The sequence below is a fragment of the Garra rufa genome, chromosome 23, assembly GCF_049309525.1.
Source record: "Garra rufa chromosome 23, GarRuf1.0, whole genome shotgun sequence".
NCBI lineage: Eukaryota > Metazoa > Chordata > Actinopteri > Cypriniformes > Cyprinidae > Garra > Garra rufa.
The window spans coordinates 1,542,782-1,566,055 of record NC_133383.1 but is presented as its reverse complement, the minus strand read 5'-3'; the positions used below and the strand labels follow the sequence as shown (position 1 = coordinate 1,566,055).

Below are 23,274 nucleotides of genomic sequence, written 5' to 3'. Positions count from 1 at the left end.
GATGCTGTGATCTCCAGACCTCTCTGGAGATTTTTTCACAGTACTTAAAACAGCAAACAAACTATAAACAAACAACCTAGATCTATTACCAAATGATCATCTATACATGCAGATTAAAGGACTAAAACTTTCAGAACAAAAATGTACAGATAATTTAAGACACGGTCACGCATGCAAAATTCCCTCGGATGCTGCGACGGTTGTGATATAAGTTTTTAAAGAGTTAAATTTAACACGTGACAAGTAATGATAAATCTAAAACAGTGTTGGGGGTAACGCATTACGAGGAATGCAAGTTACATAATAACATTAGTTTTTCCAAGTAACTAGTGAAGTAATGCATTACTTTTTAACTGACAAGAAAATATCTGAGTTACTTTTTCCCCTCATGTATTGATTAAAAGCTCTCTTGTCCTCATGTTGAGAGAAATCGTGAGTAAGATGTTGCTTTAGTTCTAGAATAAATGTGAACATGCATTAATTCATCTCACTCACTAAAACCTGTAATAATTAAATGTTAAATAATACTAATATCCTTTATGTATTTAATCCCATTTTATTAACCGATGTCTTTGCTGCTGACCTTCGATGATCCAATTCATCCATACTAATAAGCAAAAATTACTCAAGATAATCTAAAAATTTTTTTCCTTATTTTATTGCTGAAGAGTTGACATTTTTTCTTCTGCGGTCTACTGTACAGACGTCAATTTGCTTTTCTCTAAGCCTGAGGCTTTTGGTTTAAAAAGACTTTTATATTTGACAGAAATAGAACTTTTTATATTAAAAACAAACAAACAAGCCCTGGCCAGATTTAAAAAGTAACGCAAAAGTAACGTAACACACAAGTAGTTTTTTAGGGAGTAACTCAATATTGTAATGCATTACTTTTATAAGTAAGTTTCCCCAACACTGATCTAAAATGTAAAAACACAATCTACTTGTTTCCCACAGCGCTGCATTTTTAAATGTGTTTTTTCCATTTATCTACGAGGTCATGCTGTGACACATGATGTGAACTTTTGGAATGCAGTGAAAGTTTGCGTTTCCGGTCTGACGCACTCGCATGCAAATGAATAGAAGTCAATGGAGTGAAAATTCTAGTGTGACCGCGGCTTTACTCATCCAAGATGTTCCTGTCTTTCTTTCTTCAGTTGTAAAGAAAATATTTTTTGAGCAAAACATTTCAGGATTTCTCTCCATATAGTGGACTTCTATGGTGCCTGTGAGTTTGAACTTCCAAAATGGGGTTTTAATGCAGCTTCAAATGATCCCAGCTGGGGAATAAGAGTCTAATATAGTGAAACGATCAGTTATTTTCTAAAAAAATAATAATAATTACAATGTATATACTTTCTAACCTCAAATGCTCATCTTGTCTAGCTCTGTGTGAACTCCGGTTCAAAACGATTAGGGTATGTCAAAAAACTCTCGTAATTTTCTCCTCCAACTACATCAATGTTTTAGCTTTTTTGGTAAAGGGTGCTTGATCTTCTTTGTACTTGTTTGTAAACAACTGGTCAGTACTTCTGCAGTGATGTAGGACGATTTTGAAGTTGGAGAAGAAAATAAAATGGGAGTTTTTCACAAACCTAAAGGCCTTTCCACAATGAGTGCGAAAAAGCAAAACGAATATCGCACGTGATGACGCACTGTAATAAAACAATAGATTACTATAGATGCTTCCAAAAAACATTTGCGCACCGAAAAAGTGATTGATTTTTTTTTTTTAACAACCAGACAAATATTTTCAGAAAACACAGCCGTCCAATAAGATTTGAGCATTACATCACATGCCCAAAGCAGCTGCTGTTGCACAAAAGGACTGTTTTGAAAACCAGCGTAAACAAACACAGAAGAGGAGTATTCTGAGAGAGAGGAGGATGTGCTCTTGTTTTCATCTGATGATGGTTATTCGCACATGCTCTTAATGTAATTTCTATAAATTCTCTAGTGAATTATGTGATCTAGAGGAAAACACTTCGTTTTCTTTCTCGTTCGCGAGTGTTATACGAGTCAGCGCGTTCACTCTAGATCTTTCGTATTAAAAAAATGATTAAAACATTTTTCTACTGTTCTACACATGAAATATGAAAGCAAACAGGCATATGATTGTTATATATATGATATATTTTCTGTATTTTGTATGCAGCTCATGGTATTTTGATAAAAATAAAGGCTGTTTATAATAATAATAAGCAGTGTGGCGTGCATGTCGTCCTATTATAGAATCAAAATCAACTGCAGATCACAATCAGAAGTTTTTCCAAGCACTTAATGATGGTTTAAAGTGAGTTTTAAGCAAATACATTAATAGTTTTATACATTTTCAAATATGTGACCCTGGACCACAAAACCAGTCTTAAGTCGCTGGGGTATATTTGTAGCAATAGCCAAAAATACATTGCATGGGTCAAAATTTTTGATTTTTCTTTTATGCCAAAAATCATTAAGAAATTAAGTAAAGTTCATGTTCCATGAAGATTTTTTGTAAAATTCCTACTGTAAACATATCAAAATGTAATTTTTGATTTGTAATATGCATTGCTAAGAACCTAATTTGGACAACTTTAAAGGTGATTTTCTCAGTCTTTTTGATTTTTTTGCATCCTCAGATTTCTGATTTCAAATAGTTGTATCTCAGACAAATATAGTCCTATCCTAACAAACCATACATCAATAGAAAGCTTATTTATTGAGCTTTCATATGATGTATATATCTGTATATATCAAATTTAACCTTATGACTGGTTTTGTGGTCCAGGGTCACATATAGCATGATGCCAATTTTATGTCTATTTATATTTTAAGATGTTTTCTTGTAAGCATTTATAGATAGTTTGTGTTTCTTGAGTAGAACCAAACTTAATCTTAAGTTAAAGCTTTATATTGAGTAGCGGACGATGTTAAATTAGCAGAAAGCGAACGTTTGATTCACGCTCGGTGTGAAAGGACCATTCGTCAGCGATTTGCCTCGGGTTTTAGCTTTAACTGCCTTAAACCGCAGTGAACAGAGTATGCATGCGCATCGCTAGACAAGATGAGCATCTGAGGTTGAAAAGTATATAAACTGTTATTTTGTTTAGAAAATAGCTGATCGATTCGCTAGATAAGACCCTTCTTCCTCGCCCTTTGAAGCTGTGTTTGAACTGCATTTTGGAAGTTCAAACTCACGGACACCATAGAAATGTTTTCCTCAGAAAACAATTTCTTTACGACAAAAGACAGACAGACATGAACATTTTGGATAACAAGGGGATGAGTACGTCATCTGTACATTTTTGTTCTGGAAGTGAACTTCTTTTAACAAAAATAAAGTCAAAGGTCTCATAGGTAAAACAAATGCTTTGTAAAATCAGTAGTACAATGTTTTCACACTGAAATGAGACCCACTCTTAGCGTTTGGTCCACGAATCGTGATGTGAATTCAAATGAAAGTAAAATGAGAACATGTGGGTCAGCAAAGAACAGACACAATCCCGTCAGGACTGGCGTCTGAGACCGGCAGCGCCGGCGTGAGGTAGGGTGACACACGTAAAACACACGACGACAAACACCTCGGCCAAATCGCACACACACAACTTGACCTGACTCCAGAGGCGCGGGAACGAACCTCGACGTGGGATAGGGAGCGATAACTGAGCGAGACACACGTTATAGCGCCAGTGTCAGAGCACAAATCCAGCCACGTGTCCACCGCGATAAACCTGGTGGCAGATGTCTAACGCGAGACTATGAATATTCTCCTGCCTCCTCGCTCTCGCTTGGGCGCTTCAGACGAAATGAAAAGCTGTTGTTTGGGTTAAGGCACTAAGATGAACCCGAGGTACATAAAATCCCTGACATTCGCTCTGTTCTGCAACATCGCACAGGCGCGAGAGGCAACCGAGCTTCGAAATGGCCCGTCGTCTCTCGCTCTTGTGTTTTTGGTCCAATCGGTAAAAAGAAAAACTCCAAGACCCACAACACAGTTCGCACATGCAGCATATGTACAATGACCTCCTTTTCAAGCTACGAAACGACTAGAATCTACAAACGGAAGGCAAACACTCGGACTGCAAAGTACAGAAGGTGAAAAGGCAAGCTCATTACGCTCTGGTACAAGTACGGTCTAGCCTGCTTTGATTATAGCAGCACAGTTATACAGCGAGACTTTCCACTTCCTAACCAAACAGCAAGCGACGTTTGGCCAATTACGTGTTTTCGAAACGAAACTGTAAACAATGACCAGTACAGTAATAGAGAAGTGATAAACATCGACTAGGCAAATGGTGGAACCAGTGGCTTGGATTTGAGTTCTGGCTCATCCAACAAACGTTTTCTATTCACATCAGGGCTTTAGAACTTTACAATCAGCACTTCCTAAAGTTGATTAACTAGTTTGTGGGAGTTTTGCAAGGCCTCCGTTTTTGCTGGAGACTTGAGATGAGAGCGAAAGGGAGGCTCTTTCAGACCGAGGCGTATGTGTTTCCCACGCTGCCGCAGTGGCGGATGGTGCTGGTTCCGGAGCTGAGGATGTGCTCGGTGTGATTGCCGGTGGTCGGGGGCAAAGAGCTGAGCATGCTGGGTTGAACGACGCCCACCACCGCGCTGCTGCCGTCCTCCATGGCTCCCACCTGCAGCACCTGGATGACCTCCGTCTCCGCTTTCTCACGCTTGGCCAGAGGCTCGTCGGAATCCTCCATATCATCGTCCAAATCGCTGTCCATCTCGCTCACCTCATCTAGAGTGAGAAATAAGAAATGCCGTTCATAATTTCGCTTCAGCAATTCAATTTTAACCCTTTAAGCTTGTAATACCGGTTAAAGGAGTTGCATCGTTGTTGTTGGTTTTTTTTTTTTTATATTACACGTGTTGGAGCACAAGTATAGACACATGTGACCCTGGACCACAAAACCAGTCATAAGTGTAAATTTGTCAAAATTGAGATTCTTACGTCAGCTGAAAGCTGAATAAATAAGCTTTCCATTGATATATGTGACCCTGGACCACAAAACCAGTCTTAAGTCGCTGGGGTATATTTGTAGCAATAGCCAAAAATACATTGCATGGGTCAAAATTATAGATTTTTCTTTTTTGTCAAAAATCATTAGGAAATTAAGTAAAGATCATGTTACATAAATATTTTTTGTAAAATTCCTACTGTAAACCTATCAAAATGTAATTTTTGATTAGTAATATGCATTGCTAAGAACTTAATTTGGACAACTTTAAAGGTGATTTTCTCAGTATTTAGATTTTTTGCACCCTTAGATTCCAGATTTTCAAATAGATGTATCTCGGCCAAATATAGTCCTATCCTAACAAACCATACATCAATAGAAAGCTTATTTATTGAGCTTTCATATGATGTATATATCTCAGTTTTGTAAAATTTAACCTTATGACTGGTTTTGTGGTCCAGGGTCACATATTGTTTGTTAAAATAGGACAATGTTTGTCTGAGATACAACTATTTGAAAACCTGAAATCTGAGGGGTGCAAAAAAATCTGAAATCTTGAGAAAATCCCCTTAAAAGTTGTCCAAATGAAGTTCTTAGCAATGCATGTTACTAATCAAAAATCAAGTTTTTATATATTTACGGTAGAAAATTTACAAAATGTCTTTATGGAACATCATCTTTACTTAATATGCTAATGATTTTTGGCATAAAAGAAAAATCTATAATTTTGACCCATACAATGTATTTTTTTGGCTATTGCTACAAATATACCTGTGCTACTTAAGACTGGTTTTGTGGTCCTGGGTCACATATAGTATCTTTTGAAAGCTTCTAAAGCAATCTAAACTTTCAGAATACATACATCATTTTAGCATTTATGTTCTGTTTTGCAGTTGGGAGAAAAAAGTCAGAAGTGCGAGATACAAACTTGCAATTGCAAGAAAAAAGTCAGAATTGTGAGTTTATATCTCGCAATCACAGTTTTTTTTTCTCACAATTGCAAATTTATATCTAGAAAAAGTCAAAGTGCAAAATACAAAGTCGCAATTGCAAGAAAAAAGTCCGAAGTGAGAGATACAAACTTGTAATTGCTGTATCTGTATTCGCCCTCCACAAACAAGGCGCCTGAAGATCGACGTAATAATATTCATATTAATGTCACTCAAACATAGATGAGTCATATATCAAATGAAAGCTTTCATTCCCCAAAATGTGATTATGTAGTTATCTAACTATTATTTAGTTATTTAATTGATCGAACACTTTACAGAGTATTGAGATCAAAAGCATCACGACGATGAAAATAACTTCTGTAAACAAATAAACATTTATGTCTTATTCCTGCTCTGATTGCTACTTCAGTGTGCTAACTACTTTATATCAGCACTTAGATTAGGTTGTTATCTTGGAAATGAGACTATGCTCACTTTTCTGTGAGCTTGTATGGCGACACGGATTTACAATATATTACAGATGGACCCATCAATGTGTGCGATGGAGTTGAATAGTGCAGTTTCTACTGGTTTTGCCTCAACACGTTTATATTGTCGTGCAATTACGTCATCATATAATGAGTCATATGTCTGAAAAGCTACCAATCAGATCTGTCCAAAAAGATGTCGATCAAACACATAGACCAATTCGTTGTTGATTTAAGCCTTTCTAAAGACGCAGAAGGAGCGCACTCTGAACTCTAAATGCGTACTAGCGGCCAGCTCAATGCAGAGTTGGGAAACTATGGATTGTGAACAAATACAATAATGATTATGAATTATTCCACCTATGTGTTAAACCTTAAGGTGTTTTGTGTAAAATGAGACCGTTTTTATCCATTTAGCCCAATGTATGTGGGAATGGGACACTTTTGAATCTAGGTATACCTTATCTTGCAAAATGAAGACACCCAACGGACATATTGCCTTCATTCAAATAAATCTCTAACTTTTAAAAACAAAATGTTACAAAGAAAATTATATTTCCCCTGTTTACTGGCACCTAGTGAAATCAACAGAAACTTTCTGCAGGATGATGGGCCAAACAGATTAAAAAAAAAAAAAAAAAACTTTCAAATAAAAACATCAGAATTATTTTTTTTATTTGTGTTTATCATAAAATTATGAAAAAATACTATAAAACTTCAACTTTTTTACCATTTTTATCAAGTTACTCCAATGTATGTGAGTAGGGCACTGTTTTAAATTCAGGTTTGCCAAAATCAGTAAAAAAAAAATCCAAAATATGCCAAAGAGGTTAAAGGAAAAGCTTACGCAAAAACTTAAATTAAGTCATCGTTTACTCACCCTTGTGTTTTTTTAATATTATATGTGACCCTGGACCCAATTTTTAAAAATTTAACATTCATAAGCTTTCCATTGATGTATGGTTTGTTAGAATAGGACAACATTTGGCTGAGATACAACTAAGTGTGCAAAAAAAAAATCTAAATACTGAGAAAATCGCATTTGAAGTTGTCCAAAAGTTTTTAGCAATGCATATTACTAATCAAAAATTAAGTTTTGATATATTTGTGGTAGGAACTCTACAAAATATCTTCATGGAATATGATCTTTACTTAATATCCTAATGATTTTTGGCATAAAAGAAAAAAAGTCAATAATTTTGACCCATGCAATGTATTGTTGTCTATTGCTACTAATATACCCGTGCTATTTAAAACGTAAGACTTAAGTATTGTGGTCGAGGGTCACATATCAGGGTTTCCGAATGTCCTTAAAAAGTGTTAAATTTAGTTGTATCAAATTTAAGGTCATAGATGCTAAATCCGAAATTATGATTTCAAGAGGTTTTAAATTTGGGGACAGAAAGACCATTTAAAGACCATTTAAATTTAAGCTTAAAGGGGTCCTATTATGCTCCTTTACAAAGTCTTTATTTTGGCTAAAGTTCAAAAAGTGAAAAAGCATAATGGGACCCCTTTAACAATCCTGCAGAAACCCTGTAAATGCCCGTCTTTTTTGTTTTTAAAAATAGACAACTTATTCTAGGGTGACCATACGTCCTCTTTTACCTGGACATGTCCTCCTTTTTGGCTATAAAATTATGTCCGGGGGGGATTTTGTAAAATATCATAAAATGTCCGGGTTTTTTTTACCTCATTTCACTGACCGTCATTAATTCAACACTTTAAATGCAGCCACTGCCCACCGGCATTATTCTGAGGCACCTGTCTGATGACGAGAAAGACCCAGTTGTCAAAACAAAACAAACGAGGAGCTGCGCTTCAAGAGATGTGTGTCACCATCATGCCGAAACGCAAATGTAGTTTCACAGACGAATTGCAAAAAAAATACCCGATGTTCATTCGTGGTCGTGATAAATGGGAAGCTTTGTGCACCATCTGCACCTATGCTGCCCTCCAAAGGCAAAGTGCAGTAACTACACCAACACTGAAACAGAGAAAAATGCCTTTAAAGTTTTTAGGCCAGCTAGTCAAACATGAAACACTCTCATTTCTTTGGGACAAAATCGATCAGGAGACTTTGCCACAAGACAAAACAGTTTTCATAAAGTCCATTTTAAGCCTCAATTTTGACCAAATGCGTAGTTACTGCTCTTTGCCTTTGGAGGGCAGTATGTACCTGTTGCCAATAAAGGCAAATCAATTTAAATAAGTTTAAAAAAATGTGTGATTTCTATTATTGAGCGGGGGGGGGATAGAATATTTTCTGAGAATCCAAAAATCTGATTCTACAATGCACCACCAAAATTCTCTACTTTCTATTAGTCTGAAGGACAGGAGTTTAACAAAAATTAAAGATTGGTGATGTAAGCCAAAAAGTAAAACACATTGTGCAACAATGAAGCACGATACACCAAAAATTGCCTCATGATGGAGGAGAATAAGCAGCACAGCGTTCGTACAGTAACAGCTCATCCAGCAATCCAGTCTGTCAAACGTCTCTCAAAGGAAAGCTACAAAACCTCAGAGTCCCCTACTGGTCTAAAGTGGCTGGGCTTGTTAGTCTGGACCGTAATTACGTAACTCGGGGAGTAATGAGGTCTCAGCTTGCAGTCTGAGCTTTGGCGGGCTTACCTTTGTCGAGGTTGGCAGGTGACATGGTATTCAGGTCCTGAAACTGCGACGGATGGAGCGGCACAAAGAAACGGCAATTAGAGAGAAACACTGACTTTGTGGCTTTTTACAGCTCATGCTGAGCTACACAAACACCGGCGCAGAGAGGTGAAGTTCTTACCTCTCCCATAACTCCGATGGGCGTCTCGCCCGTCGCTTGTGCCACACGGTGTTCCACCAGATAGAACATGTACTCGTCATACAGCAGTCGGATCAAGTGGAAAGAGCCGAAACTCGCCGCGCTGCGAAGGGTCAGATCTCTGATGACCATAGAGCTGTAAGAGTACGACAAAACATGCAAATAAAAGTACTGTTCACACTTTAGCAGAGATTCTGGTGTGGACTTCAGGAAGATGGATCTGAGGATCATTGGCCTTGTTTACACTGCAGGTCTTGATGCCTATATTTTATTTTGGCTGTCCGTTTACACATTCTTTCAATTGTGAGCCATTCATGCGTTTACACTCGCCATACCATCTTAAACATCGCGCATGCGTTGTTGTCGTTTATCTCCTTCATGTGCTTCCTCCTGAGAATAATATGTAAACAGTGCTGATCAAACCAGTCACAATTAACACATTTTTGAAAATATAATGCATGATTTGTTGGACTGCGCTACACCCGTTTGAAGATAGCAATCAGCAAAGTTGATCATGAGAAAGATTAAAGTTTTCCTCCAGTTCTTTTCTTTTATTAATAATCACAATACAGCTATTATTTATTTGATCTTTGCTATTATAAATAAGAGCAGATGCGAAAAAACAGTATAACAAATAGCCTAGAAAGAAAGAAATAATGCATTACCTTTATCATTTTGCATTTAAACAAAAGCATTCATGCGAAAAACAAATACTCAAATGTGTTTATTAGAAATAAATTTATTATTAAAACTACAGTAGCAGTTTAAAGAAGTGCAGCGAGTGATTCCCTCTTTTCTTTTATGGTTAGATTAACATTAATGCACCAATCAAATATAATGTTACACATCAGATGTTTTTCCCCAAGCGTTCACTCAAGACAGAATAGAGTATGTTTGCGTGAATACTGAAATACTGTAATTCTGTCCATATGTGAATTTATTGGGTTATGCGCACACTTTGGATGAGAGTCAGTGAAGAAGCGAGCAGAGAAAAGCTAATCCTCTCAGTAAATGTACAAATAAAGAAACTTTTAGATGTCTAATCACTATTTGGAGCATTTGGGATCGCTAGACGAGGGCTTAATAAACTCACTCTTGTCAAAACCTCAACCGACATTTTTCACTTTTTCACCATTTTGCCTGTAGTTAAAAATATCCAGTGTGCATTTACACTCATTTTTCCAGCAAGGGTAACATAAGACGTCATTAAACCGCGGAGAAGTACAAATTGCAGCAATTTTAATGACGTACAGAAGGCAATGCCTCAGAGAATCTGATCTGCTTGTTTACATGACAGTCACATTGGCACATATCTGATTTATTTCCACATATGAACGAGGCCTGAAACCGATCTCGAAATGTCTGAATCCATGCGTTTTTTTACCCGTTTGCGTTTTAGAACAGATCCGATCTGTGTCACATATGAGCAAAAAAATCTGAATTGAGTCGCATTTAACTGACCGTAAACAGGGCCATAGAGAAGTGTGGTGTGAAAACAGCTTAAAAGTCTTGCCTGTAGAAGGACCACTTGAGCAGGAACTGGCGTGCAGCTTTGGGGAGGGTGGGTTTATCCTCGTACGGCTTGAGTATTTGAGTGACCACGTTGTCCAGCCAAGCGGCCCACTGTTCCAAGGAGCTCTGCTGCTGAAGGGTGGCCTTGAAATCCTGCTCAAGGCGTTGAACTACGCCCTCTTCACACTGGCACACCCACGAGGCCTGTTCCTGTACGTCACCAACAAGAAATCAGAACATCACCACAATGGATCTTCTAAATGACACCGCAAGGCTGGAATAGACTACACACATTTTGCACAGATTTTTGCCCTGATTTGCAGTCTGGACACGTTTGCGATGGTTGCCAAAAGTCAGAGACAGTCTGCAAGATATTGGGTAGTCCAAAGTTGACAGATTTCACCAAAAACTGCAGTGTTTGATGGGCACAGTCTCCAATTTTTTAGCTTAGGTCTTTGATTCCATTATGTCTGAGGAAATAGGATTTTATTATGCTTCTCTTAACCCTTGTGCAACCTTATGGACATTTTTGTCCATTTTCAGTTTTGTTTTAAGTGTGTCTGTGTTAAAGCCAACTGCATAAATCCTGGCTCAGGTGTGTATTTTTATTGAAATTTTAATATTTCACCCTCATTTCCTTCAAAAAATTAATTTTACCCTCCGTACAAAAAATACTCACACTCAGGACCTTAAGGACAAAAATGTCCACATTGAAACCCATTAAAACTGCAATTTTTTTAACCCAGGGCCATTTGACTGTAAAATGATGCAGAATTTGCTAACAGGCATTCATTCTATCGGCAAGGCTTCAATTTTTTAATTTTTACCATTTTTTACTAGATTGTGCCATTTTTTTCAAATTTGGCATATAAAAGAAATACTCGCTTTTTTGTGTTTTCTGCGTATGCATATTATAGTCTATTATAGAGTCAATTGGAAAAATAATGCAGCTATAATTGTGTGGGTATGTTGGTAGGGATGTCAGAGTGTGGTTTGCGTGTGTTTACTGAAAATTTTATGGATGTAATTAGTTTGAAAGAAATGATATTGTACTGGCAAACAAAAATCCCACTCCATGTATATGAGTCTCAACCCTTGGCAGGGTCATAGGGCCATGTCAAAACTATGAATAAGATCAAAGAAGGTTAATGAGCTTTGAGGATTTTTATTTATCACCCAAACACACATTTTAATCCTTGATTGCACTTTTTCATTTGTTATTGTTTTTGTACAGAGATAAAAGGTGAGCTTGAATTTGATGTAGAAGTTCAGAAGCCCCTAAACACTTGTCTTGTTTTTGTTTTCACCACAAGAAACAATGATTGTGGAGTCTGGTAGATTTTATACAAAGTTTGAGTGTTCACACAGCCCAGACAGGTGTTAGCAAAACAAAACCTATACATATTTGGTGCTTGAGGGCTTGGTCATTTCATTGCTTGCAAGATAAAGAGACGTTACTCAGCAGAGGAAGCTCTGGAGCTGGTGTTGCCCACTGACAGCCAGCATTATGTGAAGAAACCAGCTTTTAAATCATTACAATTCTAAAATGAATGAATGTTTGGTAATTATGAATAGAAGAGATGCTGATAAAAAAAAAAAAAAACAACAGTCAGTGAAAGTAGAAAAAATATGAATATATAACATTTCTATGACAGTTTTTTGACATGGACATTTTTGTCCATTATGGGCCTAAGTGTTAGTTGTTTTTTTTTAAATTTGACACTACATAAATATAAATGCCTCAAAATTAATTTTGTTGTTCATCATTGACACACCCAATAAGCTAATAAGCAAAGAAAAAAAAATTCTGCTTAATATTTAGTATATGGAAATTAACTACTATTTTTCATTTTTTCATAAAAAAAAAACACCTGTGGCATTATGTAAACAAACCAGCAATTAAAGGGTTAAAATTCTGAAAATTAATGAATGTTTGGTATCTATGGATAGAACAGATGCAGGTTAAAAAATCAACATCAGTGAAAGTGGAAAAAATATTAATAAATTATATTTTTATGGCAGTTTTTGGACATGGACATTTTTGTCCATTTTGCACCTATGTGTAACTTTTTTTTGTGAACGCACAAGGGTTAAAAACGAGGAACATGCTTCTGCACGAGTTGTTTTTGTAACAGTTTAAAGTCAGTTGTGTGATTCTCAGTTGATGAGTGACATGATGGCAAAGTGTGGAAACCCATACTAGGAATTTATCCTTTGCATTTAACCCATCCAAATACAGGGATTTATGCTACTTTTTTTTAATTTAGGAGCCCAGTCAAAAAATTCAGAAGCACCTTCTGATTAATTATCAACAAGTCTGATGCAAAATTAGCCTTCCCATTACCAGTGGTGGACAGTAACGAAGTAGTTGTACTTCGTTACTGTACTTAAGTACATTTTTCAAGTATCTGTACTTTACTGGAGTAGTTTTATTTTGAGTAACTTTTACTTTTACTTCACTACATTCCAAGGCATAAGATCGTACTTTTTACTTCACTACATTTCAAAAACATATCGTTACTCCTTATAATATATCACGTGTTCCGAGACGCAGAAGCGGTGTCTGATTAATGAACAAACTGATTATTTTCAATCGGTTCGCAAATCGCAACAAACGATTCATTCACGAATTGGACTGATCCATTTGCAGCTGTTCTCGAGTCGACAACTTATTGATTCAAATGAGCCGTTTAGAGCGAGTCTCCCGTCAACTGGATTCACAAACAAGAACCGGGAGATCATGTGAGCGTGTGCGCGAGTGATGCTGCCAAAAGTAAGTTATAATGTCGCATTTTAGGATTAATTATTGTATCTGTCAGTTGTTTGCAAACTAAATCTGCTGTAGAGGGTGATATATTTAAGCCCTCTGAAATGCTTGAATGCAGACACATTAACATCATTGTCTCTTTTTAGGTCAAAAAACATTAAAACAACGGATTAAATAAAATAACTCATGCCCGTTCATATTCCTCGCTGCTGTAACATTAACAGTTTTATTAAAATACTACGTATGTATCCTTATGTGACGTCTGTTTTTAAATTGTTTATTAACGGTATACTTTTTTATATTGTTCGGATAAACTAGCCTAGTAGACAGATGTTTGTACAAATGTTTATTCAACCATACTGAAAATAAGTAAATATAGCTGATGCTAACTTCCTAACAAACAAGCTTGCTGGTGCTAAGTTGAGGTAATTTTCAGATATGAAGTCCACATATTTATAATCAACCACAGTTTACATCTGAGGGAAAAACAAAAGATGTGATGTTCAGAACATGGTACAGAACTGCAGTAATTATCAAAGTGGAAAGTAAAGCCAGGAGTGTTTTTACACAGACAATGTTTGAGAAAAAATAATTAAATTTTTCTTCTTAACTTCAGGCCTTATTCTCCTATCATTTATAACTGTGCCGTTCTGCAAAATAACAAGCTTTAAAATTTTCACCTTTTCTTACTAGTTGAAATGAGATGGTCAAATCAGTTTTCTCTCAGGTACATGGCAATGTAAGCTTCACAGTGAACATCACTCTTGTCAACGTAGTCCATATCAACAACACTTGACTCCATGTAGGCTAGTGATTATTTTGGGAAAATCCAAGGCTTTTTGAACAGTAGGATGTATAAAAAAAATATATGTGTGTGTATATATATATATATATATATATATATATATATATATATATATATATATATATATACATATATATATATATACATATATATGCTAATATAAAGTTAAATTAAGTAACCTTTATAAAATATCAAAATAGTTCAGTACTTTTTTACTTAAGTACACAAAAAATGTATTACTTTTGTACTTTCACTCAAGTAAAATTGAAAAAGGAGTACTTTTACTTTTACTGGAGTAATATTCTATTATACGTATCTGTACTTTTACTCAAGTACTTGATTTGTGTACTTCGTCCACCACTGCCCATTACGAGGTGAGACATGACTCCTTAAAATGCCCTCTAATATTCGACTGTTAGTCGACGAGAAGAGGCTTGGTCAACCAAAATTTTATTAAGGGCCGTTCACACCAAGAACGATAAACATAAATATGATAACTATATTTGCGTCCACACCAGTGAACGATAACTGTCTGTTTTTGTTGCACTTACACAACTTTAACGAGTAGATGTCCTCAGCATGCACATTTCGAGTGCATCTAAACAGTGAATCTAGCATAAACTTTCTGATCTCTAACGTAGTCAATGTAGTGAGATGCATGACAGATGGAGACGCCTGGTGTGGTCAGTTGTTTTTAAAATACTTTTAAAATTTTGGTCATAGATAAAAGTAACACATCGTTCGAATCTGTAAAGACTCTACGTTTATTTGTGTGCATATAGAATAACGACGAAACGTTGCACTTTTGTAAAATAATGAAAGCAAACAGGATGCACTTTCTGCAGTCGCGGTCTCTGTGAACATGAGTGTGAAACTTCGAACTTCTGTGTATACTTGCCTTACAGACATGAAAATATATATAGAGAGTGAAATGTCTGCTTTTAAATTAGCGAATTCAAATAGAAAACAAATATTCTCAGATTTTGTAACCCGTATGAAACATCCATACAGGTGTAGTCAGTGTCGCAATGACTTTATCTCTTAAGCCCAAAACAAAGAAAGCGATAGTTTATCCATAAATTAAAACGTTAATGCATTTTTCTTGCTGTTTTTTCCCCCAGACGTAATTCATAATAATTATTTCTGCTGGTGCACTGTTGCAATAGCTTATAAGGCTATGTAGGCAATTAAAGGCTTATTATTATTATTATTATTATTATTATGGTTAAATAATAAATGTGTAACTAATAGTTGTGTAATGCTTAAAATGAATACTAGTTGTGTAATGTTTAGTCGAGGACAGCCCTAGTAATGACTTTTTTTTTTTTTTTTTTACTTTTCAGAAATTAAGCTTTTTTACATTTTAATTAAAACCAATCATATCAGTATTAATTTTTTTTCCAGACATATGTATTTTCAGACATTTAATGAGGCTCAGAGGTGGCACGAGTGCAATTCAATTCAATAATCCATGTTAAGTTTAATGTTATAAATATCAGCTTTTAAATAAAGTAATATTATATGATTTAAATAACTGAAATTATAATTAAAAATTTTACTTGGGCTCAATTGATTCGTTTGAATGGTTAATTCATTCAGGAATGAAGGAAATGACAGGAAGTCATGTCTTTATGAATGAGTATTGAACTGTTGTATTAAATCAATATCACATTTGAAAACTCTCTTAATCATTAAAAGCGGTCACTTTCCTTAGTTCATCATAATCTCACAAAGTTGTAGGGCTGCCCTCGATTAAAGATTCTTCTGGTTGACTAGTAGTTGTTAATTTTAAGCATTAGTCGTACATTTATTAATAAACCATATAAATCATAATAATGAGCCTTTAATTGCCTACATAGCCAGTTTATAGCTTTTGGGAAGCAGAGTTTGATCGGGAGATTATTCCATTAGGGGCCGTTCATATGCGCGCTCAAGTTCGTTGGTTCACATTTAGACGCGCGGTATGCACGCTCATAATGGAAGCGACGCGGACACGGAGCTACGCGCTCGTTTTTTCCAGGCGCGTCCGTGCCGCATTCAGATAAATACATCTCAACTGTTCAGAATGCCACAAGCGCAGCGCAGGTCATGTGACCAGAACCAACCAATCAGCTTCACCCTTTCCCTTAATAACATTGAAAAACAGCCAAGTTGGAGGAACAGCTTATCATATCTGTACAGGAATAACCATTTTAAAATAAATTTAATAGCAAAGCTACTGCAAGCGATTTTTAATGCTGGAAATCCATTTATGCTTTGCTGAAGCTTCCGAGTCTTCATTGAGAGATCAGGGGCCAGATTCACGAAACATTCTTAAGAAGAATTTTCTTCTTAATTTTTAAAATAAGAAAAAAGTTAAGAATATTTTGTATTCCCAAAAAAAATCGTCTCAAGAATATTCTTATCTTTTTACTTAAGATTGTTCTTAGGACAAAAATTAAGAAAATTCGAATTCTTGAAAAGAATCTTCTTGAAAACCATCGTAAATAACTTCTTAAAGTTAGGATAGCCCGAGACTTGTCTTAAATCCCAAATAGTAATAATAATTTAATTAATTTATTGGGTTATTTCAAATTAACGGTTATATTTAAGCATTGCAACACTACTAGCTACATATAATACATATTAGGACTATTAATAGAGATGAGCATGAGTTCGCTGAAGTGACATGACTGATAATGTAAACCATAGGTCGGCAATTAGCGGCCCCCGGGCCACGTGTGGCCCGCGAGCAAAAACATCTGGCCTGTGAGATTGTTTGAACTAGAGAATGAAAAAATTTTTTTTATACTTTATTAAAAATCGGACTGACAGTCTCAAAAAAGCTCTTTATTTGGAAACCACATTTTTTTAGAACAGAAACACTTCAATCGATCTAAATTCTTATTTGTTATATCTGGATACGAGGGTGAATAAGCGCATCAGCGAGGTGCAGAGTGAACGCTCAACATGCAAAAACAAATGACGTCAGCGGACAGCATCTGGTCCTGATTCTGCTGAAATATCAATAGTCTCTAAAACACAAGGTGCGCGCTAGAGACGCGGCAGGCGTCATTGCACAGAATTTGCACTGTGAGACACGTGCGCATTTCTTGACAGTGTGCTTCCATCCGCTGTGTTTTACTTTAGATATGCGTTCATTTATGCCGTCTGGAATGCAGTTCTGGACGAAACTCGTGCACTGACAGACTCACGTGCGCTTTGTGTTTGTTCGTCCTAAAGCTCGATTGCATTTTGGAATAGTTTTAAACGAAACTGTACATACAGTCAGTTATGTTTTCAGAGCAGGACAAAACATCTGATATATTGAAATAGATCTGTGCATCAGTGGCGTTCCGTCCATATAAGCTGCTAATGCAAAATGTATTGTATTTTTGTATATTATATATAATATGTATATTTTCATAATTTCTCAACAATTCAAAATTTGAAAGTTCACAGAAAAAAAGCCTATATAAAATGTATATAATTTTTTTTTAATAATAATAAACAGGAAAAAGAGGAAATATTAAAATATGATTTCGTCTCTGATTTTATTGGTGTCTAAATAATCTAAAGATATTATTATTTTTGGTATTGCTGGTGGTTTTAGAACTTAGCATACCTGGTAAAAAAAAGTGTCACCACTCGCCACTGCTGTGCATTAGTTTGAATGCAGCCTGTTAACGCTCCCTGTCTATGATCTCATCAGTAATAATAAAACGGCAGTAATGCTGAGGAAAAAAGAAAAACTATTGTCTGTAAACTTTCGGATACCTGAAGAACACTTATTTTAAATAAGTAATTGTTTTAAAAAGTACCTTGCTTTTATAATTTAAAAAATAAAGTAAAATTGGCACAAAATAATTTGATATAAAACATATATGAAAATGTAGCCATGTGCAGTACTATTGAAAACTGAGAATGTAAGCATCGTGATATTTAGTTGTTAATGAAAACAGTAATTAAATTGAATCTTGAAATCAGTGAAGATTGACACCTACTTTTACAGAGATTCCAACTATAAACGAAAAGCATAGAAACTGCAATTTTATATGTTTTTAAAATTGTAAAGTTGTATTTGCACAGCAGAAGAATTAATTGGGGAAAAAATGTAGATCAATAATCGTTTTGGAATCGTATCGTGACTCCCAGAATCGGAATCGGATCGGATCATGAAGTGCCTGAAGATTCCCACCCCTAATTAAATATAGGTATATACGTAGGGACAGAAATGTGAGTAGCACGAGTTTCAAACAGCGTGCGTGTTATTTAGCCCTTTATATGACTTCGATCTTGCGCTTTCGTGCCTGTCTTCTGAGGGAACGCAACCTTGAAGTTAGCATGCTTGGTTTCGCGGTGCCGTCTAATATTGTATTCTTTGCATACCGAGACAACTTCGTTACAGATCAGGCAGGTGGGCTTTGTATTAATAAAACTGGGCAGGATGAATGCATAGTTCTCTGTCCATTCATCATGAAAGATCCTGTTTTCTGCTAACTCTTTAGATTTTTTGATTGTGCCATTTTTTTGCAGCTAACAGCAACACGTGGAAATGTGTGTGTGTGTGTGGTGGTTGTTGTTGTTTTTAACAAACGTACAGATAATTAATGCCCAGTCAGCAAATTTAACCTACATCAGCCAGCTTGAATGTCTCAGTACGTCTGTTCTGTCATTTCACGAGCGCCTACAACCATTTTCATCCTCCCCTATTAATTCAATAAATTAGCCATTGTTTTGGTTGTGGCCCGCCATGTAATGGCTTGGAGAAAATCTGGCCCGAGGCCAAACTTAATTGCCGAACCCTGATGTAAACAATGATCTGTCGTGATTAGTCTATGTATGACCCTACTTTTTGCCGACATCAAAACTTAGTAGCAACTCTACAAAATCGAGTCAGACAGGGAGATTTAATTAAACATTTTTTTTATTTTACTTGGCCGATAAATACGACATAATCTTCGGCCGTATTTAGCGCATATGTGCAGGACGCGTTTGCTTTAGCAGCGCACACACATACCTTAAGCGTTCATTCGGACGAGGGAACAAAAACAACACAAAAGTGAATAAAACTGATCACCAAAGCTTAAGACAGACCCTCTAAAAGTAACGGTTCAAAAACACGGCGCATTAAAAACATAAAGCCGAGCGCCATGTCGTGATGAAAATGTGCGTGCTTATGATTATTAGGATAATATGCCGAAACCGCAAAAAAGACGTTTATAAATGCGTCTTCAGCCATGTATTCACTCAGGTAGATGTATCATTTTTTTTCTTAAGAAAAAAATTAAGATGTTCTTAAAGGTCCACTGAAGTGCCTTGAAATACGCAGCGTTATTCTATGTGGTGACGTACTTTTAACTGAAACAAAAACATATCGCTCAGCCCCGCCCACTTATTCTGAATAGCCAATAGCGTTCCATTACTATCTGCTCGGGCCAGAGCCGTTAAACTCGGTAAAGCCGCATTTGTAGCTTACGACAGCCACAGACTAATAAATTACCCACAGATTCAATATGAAACTCTTACTAAAACAAAATAGTGATCATAATCATGCTGAGGCTGTGTAGTTTAATACATGCCGATCACACATATGAGCGCATATGATCTGCTCCGTGTATTGCGTGTCTGTGTAGGGGGCGGGACAATACGGATTCTAGAGAGCATTTGATTGGACAGACGTTTGATGAGAAACTGAAGTGCACGGTGATGTCATCAAAATCGTTGATTCATATTGGCGGAAGTGACGAGACTGTAAGTTTTGAATGCCCATATCTTGTAAACGCGAATTTTGTCTTTGTTTTGAAGCACACTAGCTTATAGATAACCTTAAGGCTAATATATTCATACTAAAAGCCAAAAAACTTTAATTTTGATTTCAGGGGGACTTTAAGAACATATTTGAGAACTTCTTAAGATTTCTTCAAGAATTGCACATAAGAACATTCTTACGAACTTCTCAGAATTTATCTTAAGAAATTTCTTAATTTATTGCTTAAGAAGATATTCGTGAATCCAGCCCCTGGTCATGGTTGCTTAGCAACGGCAGACGCCACGGGAAAGAAGTTCATTCGGAAGAAGAACGGTTCTTTTTAAGTATTGTTTGTTTTTATTCTGTCTGTTCAGTGGTGGTGGGGTTCATAATGTTCACAATGGTATTTTATTATGCTTTCACCTGCCTACCACCGTTCACTACTACACATCTACACTCCTTCCAGAAGACTGAGATCCTCTAGTGAAAGACGCCTCATTGTACCACCACAGAGAGGCATGAAATCACTTTCCAGAACATTCTCGGTCACTGTTCCTGCCTGGTGGAACGTCTTCCCACACCTATCCGGAATGCTGTCTCCTTAACAGTTTTCAAACGACTGCTAAAAACCCATCTCTTTCAAATCTATCTGACCCAATAAAAAAAAAATAATAATTACTTGATCTTGTCTTTCTAGCATGTACTCATCTAACAATGCCTGATATATGGTATTTTCGATCTGACTCGTAGGATGAATCGCTTGTTGTTCTCCCCAATTGTAAGTCGCTTTGTATAAAAGTGTCAGCCAAATGAATAAATGTAAATGTAAATGTATTAGTTGTTGGTTTAACCATGGATGAGGTAATGGCTGTTATGTTATTTTCTTTTCAATGGCGTTCCTTGTTACATGTTCAAAAACATTAACCAATATTGCATATCCATAATTATTATAATGGATATAATTAAAGAATACTTACACTATAACGTAAATTAATAGTATAACGCACAAAAAACAGGATTTTTACACCTATTTAGAATTTTACTCGAATACAAATACAAATACTTTTCCCCCCTCAACAAATACAAATACAGATACAAATACCAGCTGCTTTGCACACCCCTACTGAGAATATTTGTTTTCTATTTAAATAATTTCAATTTAAAGGAGACATTTCATTTGCTCAAGTTCACAGAAACGGCAGAAAGTGCATCCTGTTTGCTTTATTTTACAAAAGCTCTCATTTACACTGTTATAATGAGCTTGCATAACGCACTGAACAAAACAGCGGTGATTTGAACAGTGAGTGGATTCTAATTAACTCTGCGTTCTGGAATCAGCATTACTCAACAATGCAAAAACACACTGTAAGTAGAAACCTTCAACGCTCCCCTGATCACAAAAACTAATATGCTGATGGGGTCAGTAACCTAAAATCTGTTTAGATTTTAAAAGCTGTGTAGTGTGTTCCAGCCTTTATAAAACAGTGGCACAAATGGCTGACTTTATCTGTCAGGAATGGATGCTATGGAGCATTTAACGTACCTGCACATTGGCAAAGTCAACACGGTTGAGATCGCTGAGCATCTGGTTGATCTGGGAGGTGTTCTGCAGGACCGCGCGGGCCGCCTGCGCCAGATGATTCAGAGACGTGTATCTGCGGAGGGTCTGAGCAAAGGCACTAACAGCGGAAACCTGCGCAAGAGAGAATGAACTCTTTGGGATTGGGATTTCCATGGCTTTGATTATCAACTTGTCTGGATAAAACAACTGGTAACCATCTACCCTCTTACCTTGGTCTGGATCATCCTCTGGGGAATGCTGCTCATGGCGTTGGTGAGCCAGCCCTCAAGGCTTTTGGCAAAATTACGGATGGCTTGAGTCAAGGCACCTGTCCAACGCAGATGGAGATTTAGATTGACAAAGAACAGAGGATAGCCAAGATTTGATATCATCTCAGAGCTTGAGTATAGAACCAGCCAATTACACAAAGGTGTTATCAAGCTAGTACTTCCCATGAGTATTTGTTATTTGGTGCAATTATTGTTGCATAATATATTGGTACTAAAAAGGTATTGCGATCGACCCCGTTTCAAAAAAGGTACGATTCCACATTTTACTAGAACCGGTACTTTAAGAAAGCATTTAAATAAGAGCCGTGTTAACACTGTGTATTTAAGGTCTTATGATTAAAGCGAAGCGGAATCACAGGAATCTAGTCAATCTCTAGAACTGCTGTGAGAGTCACTTCATGAGCATTTTACCATTTACTTTTGAGAAAAACCATTCTCATATTATATGTGACCCTGGACCACAAAACCAGTCATAAGGTTCAATTTTACAAAACTGAGATATATACATCATATGAAAGTTCAGTAAATAAGCTTTCTATTGATATATGGTTTGTTAGGATAGGACAATATTTGGCTGAGATACATCTATTTGAAAATCTGGAATCTGAGGATGCAAAAAATCAAAATACTGAGAAAATCACCTTTAAAGTTGTCCAAATTAGGTTCTTAACAATGCATATTACTAATCAAAAATTACATTTTGATATATTTATAGTAGGAATTTTACAAAAAATCTTTATGGAACATGATCTTTACTTAATTTCCTAATGATTTTTGGCATAAGAGGAAAATCAATAATTTTGACCCATACAATGTATTTTTGGCTATTGCTACAAATATGGGGTATATTAGCGACTTAAGACTGGTTTTGTGCTCCAGGGTCACATATACTAACAGAAACGTAAAGGCAGCAACCCATAAAAATAAAAGTTTGGTTTAACTTGACAGAAATATTGCATAATGTAATGATAGAGCTACTACTACTAATAAAAATATTATTAAAACCATATTTAAGAAATATTTAGCAGGAAAAATTGTTGACCAGAATTTATTTACAAGAAAATTAATACACAAGACAGTATTGCGGGGAAAAAAGGAAATAAATGATAAATAATTCTTTATAAAATCTAACTCATCTAGTTAATAGTTGCAAAAGATAGAAATCAGATTCACAAAATTTAATCAAAATAAAACAAAAACAATAAACAATTTTTATTAAAATTAAACTTAAATTTACATAAATTTGAAAAAAATAATAAAACTGATTATTAGTTATTTCATTTGTGTCTTTGTCCTTTAGATTGTTACGTGTTATTAATAACAAAGATAAAATAACAAAAATTGACTATCGTGACATAAATTGTTATTGTGAAATAAAATTACTATATGTGACCCTGGACCACAAAACCAGTCTTAAGTCGCTGGGGTGTATT

At 35.9% G+C, this 23,274-nt stretch overlaps 1 protein-coding gene across 2 annotated transcripts in view; it reads right to left on the bottom strand.

The window, feature by feature from the left end:
- Positions 1–4,071: 4,071 nt before the first annotated feature.
- The window catches only part of rfx3 (regulatory factor X, 3 (influences HLA class II expression)), a 39,293-nt gene continuing 20,090 nt past the window's right edge, over positions 4,072–23,274 (bottom strand). For both annotated transcript variants that reach the window (XM_073830002.1, XM_073830003.1), the window contains exons 11-16: positions 21,782–21,879; positions 21,534–21,683; positions 10,689–10,897; positions 9,158–9,311; positions 8,998–9,040; positions 4,072–4,723 (exon numbers count right to left, since the gene is read on the bottom strand). In XM_073830002.1, the coding sequence (XP_073686103.1) occupies positions 4,449–4,723; positions 8,998–9,040; positions 9,158–9,311; positions 10,689–10,897; positions 21,534–21,683; positions 21,782–21,879 (929 nt within the window). In that variant the 3' untranslated portion in view covers positions 4,072–4,448. The remainder of the gene's footprint in view (positions 4,724–8,997; positions 9,041–9,157; positions 9,312–10,688; positions 10,898–21,533; positions 21,684–21,781; positions 21,880–23,274) is intronic.